Source organism: Notothenia coriiceps, unplaced genomic scaffold (genome assembly GCF_000735185.1).
Source record: "Notothenia coriiceps isolate Sejong01 unplaced genomic scaffold, NC01 NC01_scaffold00037246, whole genome shotgun sequence".
NCBI lineage: Eukaryota > Metazoa > Chordata > Actinopteri > Perciformes > Nototheniidae > Notothenia > Notothenia coriiceps.
This window is the reverse complement of record NW_011369947.1, coordinates 12,706,601-12,717,235: the sequence shown is the minus strand read 5'-3', so window position 1 is coordinate 12,717,235 and position 10,635 is coordinate 12,706,601. Positions and strand designations below refer to the sequence as shown.

The 10,635-nt window shown below is 41.9% G+C and overlaps 2 protein-coding genes across 2 annotated transcripts in view; both read left to right on the top strand.

The window, feature by feature from the left end:
- Positions 1 to 1,189: 1,189 nt before the first annotated feature.
- On the top strand, positions 1,190 to 2,623 carry LOC104965810 (gamma-aminobutyric acid receptor subunit rho-3-like). The gene is made up of 2 exons (XM_010794824.1): positions 1,190 to 1,334; positions 1,715 to 2,623. The coding sequence occupies exons 1-2, from the start codon at positions 1,311 to 1,313 to the stop codon at positions 2,015 to 2,017; spliced, it is 327 nt and encodes a 108-aa protein (XP_010793126.1). The 5' UTR covers positions 1,190 to 1,310; the 3' UTR covers positions 2,018 to 2,623.
- Positions 2,624 to 4,795: 2,172 nt separating this feature from the next.
- The window catches only part of LOC104965812 (uncharacterized), a 24,644-nt gene continuing 18,804 nt past the window's right edge, over positions 4,796 to 10,635 (top strand). The window contains exon 1 of the mRNA XM_010794825.1: positions 4,796 to 4,873. The gene's annotated coding sequence lies outside the window, so the exon portion shown is untranslated. The remainder of the gene's footprint in view (positions 4,874 to 10,635) is intronic.

The following is a 10,635-nucleotide window of genomic DNA, read 5'->3' as shown; positions in this document are numbered from 1 at the left end:
TGCTGAGCAAAGTGACTAGAAGTCAACCACACATTTATAAAAAAAAAACACACTTTATAAAGTCAGGCAACACTAACCAGGCTTTGTGGGATTCTGTTTATTTTCACCTTACTTTGACCATCCGTTTGCTGTTATTGATCATTGTGGAGAGAGGCAGACGTTTTGTATTATAGCAGCTATCGGATGGAATCAATACATGGGCTGCACAGGTTGTCGTGTCCGACTATTACAAGTAGAATCATAATACAAATACGCCGGTAAAATGTGCCTGTAGAAAACGGTTTATGCCACAATAGGATAGCAATAACAAGTAGTCAGTTTAGCTTTGGTTGCTATGCTAACATCACCCATTTTATACCAGAGAAACTTTCATAACAGCGTTGTGATGCCAAACAGCGTCAATTCAGACTGACACACATTAACTTAAGGGGAACTGGGGATATGTATCAGCTGCTTGTGTGACAGTCGGACAGTGAATACTTTAGAGCGGCCGCTGCAGTGTGAGCTAACCGGGAGCTAACGGGAGAATAAACTCCCGTGGAAGAGCAGCCAGCACTGCAGCGGTCGGTAAATGCCGCTGAAACACATTAATAAACAATGAACCACGGCACTCTGGAGAAAAGCATAAGGTTGTGCAATAATCATGCTGTCTAATCAGCATATTGATATGCCACACCTGTGAGGTGGGATGGATTATCTCGGCAAAGGAGAAGTGCTCACTATCACAGATTTTTTCAGATTTGTGAACAATATTTGAGAGAAATGGTTATTTTGTGTATATAGAAAATGTTTTAGATCTTTGAGTTCATCTCATGAAAAATGGGAGCAAAAACAAAAGTGTTGCATTTATATTTTTGTTCAGTGTAGAAAGGGAAAAGCGCTGGTGTGAAAGCCGCATTATTGCTGACTTGGCTCTCAGGGTCTTAAGGCTTTTCGTGGCCCTGACCTATTTCAGAGGTTGAATTCCCATATGAGCCTGTAAGGATCAAGACTTAGACTGCAAGGGGACAAACTGAATACATCTTTGAAATCATTTAGGACATTCTTTTAGTGGACATTTTTTTGTTTGTTGACTTGGCTACAATAACCCCCACTTGTGTATAATTTTTTCAAATATACGATCCCGCAGATTGTTTTCTTCCTGTTCCATCAATCAAAAAAAGTGAACATGATTTTCCCCTGTGTGTCTCCTTGCCGCCAAGGTCTCGTATGTGAAGGCGGTGGACATCTACCTGTGGACCAGCTTCCTGTTTGTCTTCCTGTCTGTGATCGAATACGCAGCGGTGAACTACTGCACCACTCTGGAGGAGATGAGGAAGATGAAGAGGGGGAAGGTCAGTGAGGGGGACAGGAGGGGGGATTCATACACCACACATCGCCCCTCAGACTAAACAGGGAGGGAAATACATGTTTAACTCAATGTCTCTCTCTAGTGGCCAGACAGAGTCATTACAGTCTGTCAACATTTTTCAGTGGGGGAATGTCACTGTATTACATTTACTTCAGTATTGGGTACATATTTGAGGTATTTGTGCTTTACTTAGGTTTTCATGATTCTTACATCTACTTCACTTCATATATCAGACAGCTGTACTAACTTTACAAATTAAAACATATCAAGAACTCTTAAATTATGATGCATTGTAATTTTTTGTGCAAATCATTCACTCGAGGACCACAGTAAGGCTATGAGTTTATATTTCCACTTTTTCAGATCCCATCCACCTCTAACGCCAGCCAGGCGATGGCGTTCGACGGCTGTTTCCACGACAATGACATGGAGCTGACTCCGTTCTCCCGCATGGCGCCCGCCCTGACCTCTGACCCCCTCACCACGCCAACCCTGACCCCAGACCTCCGGCCCACGGAGGGGACTCGCCTCCGCCGGCAGCGGTCGGTGCGTGAGAACGTGGACCTGTTTGTCAGCAACAGCTACATGATCGACTCATACTCACGCCTGGCTTTCCCCCTGTCCTACCTGCTCTTCAACATCATCTACTGGTGCTTGTACTCCTGATGCAGCACTGCAAACTCTCCCTGAACTCTGCTGCACTTTGAAGGAGTGTTGAGTCAGAGAGCCTGCTGGGGGATTCCTCCTCTCCATGGAGCTCCACAGGCACTTCACTGAATTAACTCTCGATCACAGGAGCCCCTTGAGCGCCGGCTTCATCGCTAATGATGGTCTGTACAAGAGAGATAAAAGCACTCCAGTTCCTCAGAGTAGGAACTTTTAATTGTGCGCACTTCAAACATGACATTTGTCTTGTGGGAGCCGGTTAAGTCTTGATACTTGGCAAACAATGGAATCTCATTTGTGTTTTTTTAAATAATCTGTGTGACTCTTATCTTGTAATACTTAAAGTTCTTATATCCAACGATTATTTTACTCCATAGCCACAGGGAAAGTATAAATTAGGAGGACAGAAAATGTTATTTTTTGAAAAACATCCTCACCCTTTTTTACGAGTTATGTGTGTGGAGACATCGGCTACTGAACATGAATTTAATGTATTTTCTCATTAAATTTGTATCTTGTTCATGAGTATGTGAAAGTGAATGTATGTGTGCTGCAGGGCCGTATTGTACTTTTAAAATATTATTTTAACAACCGTAGGAATGTTATAATTAAAATCTAACACATGAATGCTCTTTCATAAGTCTTTTTTTTTGTATTCATTTAATATAACAAAATGATCATACACCCCAATTTTACAATCCTTACTACAACGCTGGTATTCTGTTTGTTTTTGTCTACTCTATGGGGAGTTTATAATCAAAAACTAGCAACCTGAATATAATTGTAGGGGTATAGCTGCTGTAAAGATATACTTTAATTTGTAGAGTTTTGGGTTGAAAATGTAAACACATGGCTAACATGTTGTGAGTATCCTATTCATTAAACTGATTTCCTATTTCACAAACATTATCCTTACATTAAGTAAACACAATAATAAATGAAGTGAACAGCATTCCCCCAGGATCTATTCCAAGTAGTGGATTACTTTAATAAATTACTTGAACAATGAAACCATGGGAATTAATCATGGAATTAATTTAAAGAAATGTCCAGATTGTGATTTGTTTGGTTTCCTGTCAAACTGTCTTGTGGGTGGTGTTTGACGCGTTTGCGGCCTCATTGGCCTCCGGATTTAATTTGTCCTCCCTGGCTACATCATGCACGTTTATTGTATTAAAACCAAATTTGCAAAAATCCGATGTTATTAAAACCCACAGTTTCCATCGCAACTATAGGTGTGAGTGTGGTTGGGAGAGTCAACGGGCGGTTTAATGGAAGCACAAGAAGGGAGAGTTCCGCAAACACACCGCAGTAAACCCAGAAATCAAGACTGAGTTTAACGCGGCGGGAGGACAGGTGACAGGTGAGTTTCTGAATCACGATTAATACAATTACTCGAACAAATACAGGTTTTAAAAGTTAATATTAGCCTAAAGTTTGCTCTACCTAGCCATAACCGTTAGTCTCTTTCTACCGTTGTTGTGGTTCAATTTATGGACGTTGATGAGCTAACGGTCAGTAGCTAGCGGTGGCCGTAAGGACACAACGCTATCCGCTGCTTTTGAGACAGAAATGCTGTTTATATTTCGAAAGATAAGTTGTTAAAAACTCGATTAACTAGACTTCTCGCACATTTGTTGCAGTTGTTTTCTCGAGGTTTTTCTAATTTGTCCTCACTTACTGGCTAACAGGCAAGTTTAAGTCAGGGTGTCAGCAGAGAGGATTGCCTTAACGGTAAGAACCAGGAAAAAAGTTTAGTTCAAAGTAAAACAACAAAAGCCTAGCTTTACCTATGTTTGAGTTACCCTTACCTTAACATTACGCCTAAACAACATGTTTTATTGAAACTGTATATGAAATGCTTGTTTTTACTATTTTTGAATGGAAACAGTTTAATGCCATTTAGTCTATCTAGCGTTAGCAAAGTTTAACCAGATGTCGTTTAGCTAACGTTAGCCGTTAGTATCAGTTTGTTTTGAGTCAGGAACGCTATTGCCAGATTACGTAGATGATTATTTTCACTTTACCTTTTTCTCAATCATTCTTAAGGGATTTAGCCATATAGCCAACTAACTAACTAACTTACTAACTAACTATCTCTCTTAAGCTTGAACTCATTGTGGCATTAAGCAGAGATTGGAGAAGTCCTGCAATCAAAATGTTACTCAAGTAAAACTACAAAAGTATTAGCATTAAAATGTACTTCAAGTACTAAAGGTTAAAAAACTAATTCTGCAGATTGGCCCATTTTCAGAGTAATATATATTTTGATTATAATTATTGAGGCAATAATGTGTTTATCACTACTGTTAAACATGGAGCTAGTTTGAATTGCTTTGTACATTGCAGGGTAGCTGGTGGATTAACTCCAGGTGTAACTCAAGTCTTATTTAAGTGTTGATTATATTTCATATAATTAATCAAAATCTGCAAAGTAACTTAAGGTATTAAATACATGTATTGAAGTAAAAATATTAATATATATATATATATATACAATATTTACCTCAGAATTATAGTGGGCAGTAGTTACTTTACACCACTCCTATTAAGTTGTGGGGAAAAAAATGTTAACTTTATAGCAGTGCAATCTCCAGTATTAACCAGTTGTATACCATATTGAGTGATCTAGTTGTTGCAGTGTTTCCATCATGCCAGCTGGTGTTGTGACTCATTTCCTTTCCTCCATTTCGCCTCCTGCCAGTCTCCGTGGTGACCATCTCCAGCGGCACTCATCCCATTCAGTTGCCCTCCAGCCCGAGTCACATGACGAACCCACAGTGTCCGACCCAGCTACAGGTGCAGTTATCGCTCGGACAGCCCGGTCCACCTGGTTACTACTACTGCTACTACCAGGTACTTGTGTTTAATATTTATACTCACTACACAGACATTCCTACAGTATTCATCTAATATTATATAAAGGAACAGACTTTTCAAATAATTGCTAGATACTGTACAGAACTTGCATGAAATCAACTTTATTGTCGGATCTGGTTCTGGCAACCATTTTTCAGAGAATTAAGTTTATTAATTTATATAATTCAAAGTCATTTTCCTCAAGGGGCTTTATAATCTGTACATCATAAAACATCCTGGATTTGAATAAGGAATAACTTTTTAACCTTTAGTGGCAGGAAAAAAAATAATGAGAAAACCTAAAAAAGAGCACCAGAGACATACTATACAGACAGGCATACTATAGATGTGTGTATAGATTAGACATTAATAACAATATTAAAAAGTAAAAGTCACAAAAAAGTATTATTTGAAAAAAAAGACATGGACATCTTGACATTTCCTAACTTCACCAGCCTTTAACTTATCAACCATTACAGAATAATCAGATTGATTGTTGGTCGCTTAGGCATGAGGCCCGGGGGTGGGGGCTAGTGGCCTGGGGGTGGGGGCTAGTGGCCTTGTGAAAGGAGGATGGGAGGAGGGGGGACTTAAGCGCTGAGGGCAAAACTGATGTAAGTCAAAGAGAAAGGTATCAGTGGGAGGGAGAAAGGACTGAATGGTGGGATGGGAGGAAGGAAGAAGGGGGAGCTTCAGGGAGGGGGAAGGGGGAGTGGAGACTGCCGCATTACTGCGCTGTGATTGGTCGCCGCTGGGCCATGTGCTGACCTCTCTCAAACTGTAGCCTAACTAGGGCTCCCACATACATTCTCTTACACACACACACACACACACACACACACACACACACACACACACACACACACACACACACACACACACACACACACACACACACACAGAAGCAGAGTACGGCCTCTTTAACATAACAGCACTGACAGCTGACTGATTGAAATGTTACTCTAATTGAGAAAATACTATCTTTCTGTCATAACACGACAAGCCCGCGAGTCTTATCTTCTGCTCGGGGGAACCATTCTGACAGTTGCGTGAACTCTCATGCAGTAATTTTTAGTTTATTGACCTTAAATACACGCTGCAAATTCTCTGTTTAAGTTGAGTTCTCACAGATCAAAGTTTCTGCAAAACCCCTCAGGTGTTGAGTGAACAGAGACTACTTTAAGAAGGCAGCTATGATGAACAGTCTCATTCCTAGGAGAACTGTTGCACTAATTTATGAGTTTCAGTTTTCACTTTTGAACTAATGATGTGGTTTCAGGTGCAGCCATCCCTGTGGGCATCGATGTGCAGGTGGAAAGCATCGACGGCATCTCTGAGGTTAACATGGTGAGGATATTGAACATCTTACACCTCATTTCCAGCTTTTTTTATGATTGGTAATGACATCTGATTAGGAGTGACTTCAGACATATTCTGTCTTCTGGTTAACATGGCAGAGAAACTGATCAGTGTACGGCATTTTAATGGAAAAAGATTCAACAGACAAAATCTGATTACGGAGAGTTTTTATGAAAATTCGCACAAAAAGCATATTTGAATTTGAAGTTCTTAAATTGTAAGTGGATCCTTACAAGTTACCTGAATAGTGTCATATTATCTTTTATATTTTAAGCCCCTTTTACTTTTAATATACAAACATAGATGCACCATGACATAAGTTTACTCACACAATAAGATGTATCAACACTGTCTGTTTGCGTCCTGCAGGACTTCACCATAACTCTGTACCTGCGTCATTACTGGAAGGACGAGCGGCTGGCGTTTCCGTCCAGAACCAATCAGAGCCGGACGTTTGACTCTCGGCTCGTGAAGAAGATCTGGGTCCCTGACGTCTTCTTCGTCCACTCCAAGCGCTCCTTCATCCACGACACCACCATGGAGAACATCATGCTGCGGGTGTACCCCGACGGGAACATCCTCTACAGCGTCAGGTAGGGACGAGGACTGGTGGAAGTTAAAGGGAGCAGCTCATACAAACTACTCTGTTGCTGAGGAAGACAGGACATTATTGTTATAGCTGCTATAGCGAAGTAGTTTTATTTACTTTTGGGCATTTAGGTCATAACACAGCATCTTTTTTATACACTGATCACATGTTTTGACAAATGTAGTGGAGTAAAATGTACTATATTTCCCAATACTACTTCTATCAGTCATTTAAGTTTGACAATTCATCCTAATACCTTAAACCTCCACCACACTTAAGTTTTGTCATTTTTTTAGATTCAAACTCCTAACAAAACCAGTAATCTAGTTTTGTTGACGTGTTTTTAAAATCAAAAACTACCTCACTTGAATGAAATAGAGTAATTGAGAGCGTGAGATAAAGGTGAAGCTGAAGTTTCTTTCATGGTGTGTTTCAGAGTGACGGTGACGGCTCTCTGCTCGATGGACTTCAGCAGCTTCCCTCTGGACACACAGAACTGCTCACTGGAGCTGGAGAGCTGTAAGACACACACACACACACACACACACACACACACACACACACACACACACACACACACACACACACACACACACAAAGATACACATATTGCCTCTTAGCTACGGTTGCAGTGATGCAGTGAACGCCAACGTCTTCACTTGTAAAAGGAAGGAAACATTTCATTTTAGGGAACCAGTCTAAACGCAGATGGTATCATTATTGTACAGCCTTTACAGTGAAATCAACATATACTTTAGAATGATAAATGAAAGTAAAGGGGGTATTGCCACTCTAAAGTAAAGGGTATTTCCAATTAGAATCAAATAATATCTGAAATGGACCATTCTCCATCATTTGTGCTTTTACTATTGATACATGATGATGGTACAGTATATCCAAGTTAAGCTAAGAAAAATATATGAGTACTTCTTCCTCCACTGAAAATGTGTAAACAGCAGGATAAGCTCAGACGATCGGGAACAAATCTCCCAGACACTGAACACTTCTCCCCCCACCACTCTCTTCCCCGGTTGCTTCCCCTCTGCTACACAGATGCCGTATTAAGAGAACGACCTGATGCTGTACTGGTAAGAATGGGAACGCACTCTTCGAGCGTACGCGTACGAGATCGTCTGCTCAGGTTTTTCATCGAGCCATTTCCACCCAGTGCCTGTCTTTTTACAGCAGCCACCGGTCTGTGTGTGTGTGTGTGTTGTGTGGTGTGTGTGTGCTGTGTGTGTGTGCTGTGTGGTGTTGGGTGACTGGTTGTGTGGTGTGTGTGCTGATGTGTGTGTGTGTGTGTGTGGTGTGTGGTGGTGTGTGGTTTGGTGTGGTGGGTGTCTGTGTGTGTGTGGTGGTGTGCTGTGTGTGTGTGTGTGTGTGTGGTGGGTGGGTGTGGTGGTGGTGTGAATAATCTGATTACGTGAAAGTTTTTAGGCTGGTTCTCTATTCAACAAATAATACATGTACATTTGTGCATTACTGAATATACCATACAATTAAAAGGCCAATAGGAATGTCAAACACGAATGAATTTTATAGATTCAAAATGCTAAGCAGTTTATACAGTTAAATAAAAGTGTGCTCAACGATGTGTGAAAGCCTTAACCGAAGAGTGGAAGATTTTTAAGAAGAAAAATTATCCTTGTGATGTCGCTGTCTCTCTCCTTCAGGTGGTACAGACCGTCTTGCTTCATTAACTTCATCCTGCGCGGCACATCTCTTTCTCATGCTGCAGAGCGTTATTTCCCAACCATCTGATGGTCGTCCTGTTCCTGTGTGCCTTCTGATCGAAGGAGGGCCGTCCCTGCACGCTGTCTCTCTGGTAACCATCATAATCTGCCGAATCACTGAATCTTAATAGTTTTAATCATTTGATCTGTGCGAACCGCGGGTTTATTTTGAGACACGGCCCAGCAGGTGCCAATTTTGTATCGTTGTGTGTAATACCTGCTCTCTTTCCTGCAGATATAACCACGGTGCTCACCATGTCCACCATCATCACCCGGGGTGTCCTCCTCCATGCTCCAAGGTAACAGCAGGCGGCGGGCTTCAAGAGGCCTTCAAGTCAGCTGACTTTACTCATGTCTTATGGTTCCTTTCACAAACGCTTCCAGGTCCGGCTGGAGCGAGAGCCTGGGAAAAAGTACGTTTTTCCCTTCAACCGGCCAGGCCGCGCCCGCCTCTTAGCTCGCGGATCCGTTTTACTTCCAGCTCCAAAAAGTTTGCGAGGGGCGTCTAGAGGCAGAGCTTCGGAGCTAACGAGTTGGCCGTCGCTTACGCTCTCTCTACGCTCGAGCGTGCAGAAACTAAACCCACCCCCCTGAACCATTGTCGACTGCAAGAGTCTCTCATTCCCCCCCCCTTGCCTGACCTAACAAGCAGTAGTGCTCGAAACACACTTTATAAAGTCAGGCCCAACACCTAAACCAGGCTTCGTGCTGCATTCTGTTTATTTGCTAACTTACTTTGCACCATCCTTCACTGTTGTGATCTTGTGCGAGATTAGGAGACGTTTGTTATTATAGCCAGCTATCGGATGCGAATCAATACATGGGCTGCACCAGGTGTTCGTTGGTCCGACTATTACAAGTAGAAGCATAATATCAAATACGCCGTAAAATGTGCCTGTAGGAAAACTAGGTTATCCAGCAATAGGATAGGCAATAAGCAAGTAGTCAGTTTAGCTTCGGATGCCTTAATTTTGGGGGCGACATCCCCCATTTATACCATAGAAAACTTCATAACAGCGTTGTGAGCCCAAACAGCGTCAATTCAAAGCTGACACACATTAACTTAAGGAACTGAGGGATATTCAGCTCTGTGTGGACAGCGGACAGAATACTTAGAGCGCCCGCAGTGTGAGGCTAACCGGGAAGCTAACGGGAGATAATACTCGCGGTGGAAGAGCAACCAGCACTTGCAGCGGTCGGTAATGCCGCTGAAACACATTACATAAACATGAACCACGGCAACCTCGGGGAAAAAGCATAAGGTTTTGCAATAATCATGCTGTGTATAATCTGGCATATGATTATGCCACACCTGTGAGGTGGGAGGATTATCTCGGCAATAGGAGAAGTGCTCATCTTATCACAGATTTTAGATTTGTGAACTAATTATTTGAAGAGAATGGTTATTTGTTGTTTATTAGAAAATGTTTTTAGACTTTGAGTTGCCATCTCATGGAAAAAATGGGCAGCAAAAACAAAAGTGTTTGCATTTTTTATTATTTTCTGTTCAGTGTAGAAAGGGGAAAAGCGCTGGTGTGAAGCCCATTATTGCTGACTTGCTCCAGGTCTTAAGCTTCGTGGCCCGACCTATTTCAGAGGTTAATCCCTTTATGAGCCGCTGTAAGGATCAAGACTTAGGACTGCAAGGGGACAAAGAATAATCTTTGAATCATTAGGACATTCTTTTTTAGGGACATTTTTTGTGTTACTTGGCTACAATACCCCCATCTTGTTATAATTTAAATATACGATTCCCGCAGATTTTCCTCCTGTTCCATCAATCAAAAAAAGGTAACAGATTTCCCATGTGTGTTCCTTTGCCGCCAAGTTCATATGTGAAGCGGTGATTCTACCTGTGGTCCCATGTGGGACCAGCTCCTTTTGTCTTGTCCTCTTGTATCGAATACGCAGCGGTGAACTACTGCCACCACTCTGGAGGAGATGAGGAAGATGAAGAGGGGGAAGGTCAGTAGAGGGGACAGGGGAGGGGGATTCATACACCACACATCGCCCTCAGACTAACAGGAGAAATACATGTTTAACTCAAGTCCTTCTAGTGCCAGACAGAGTCATTAGCA

Bases quoted from the DNA above. Each gene is read 5' to 3' on its own strand.
- LOC104965810 (XM_010794824.1), top strand. From the start codon at position 1,311: ATGAGGAAGATGAAGAGGGGGAAG. The intron at 1,335-1,714 runs GTCAGTGAGGGG...CCACTTTTTCAG, and splicing joins GGAAGATGAAGAGGGGGAAG to ATCCCATCCACCTCTAACGC.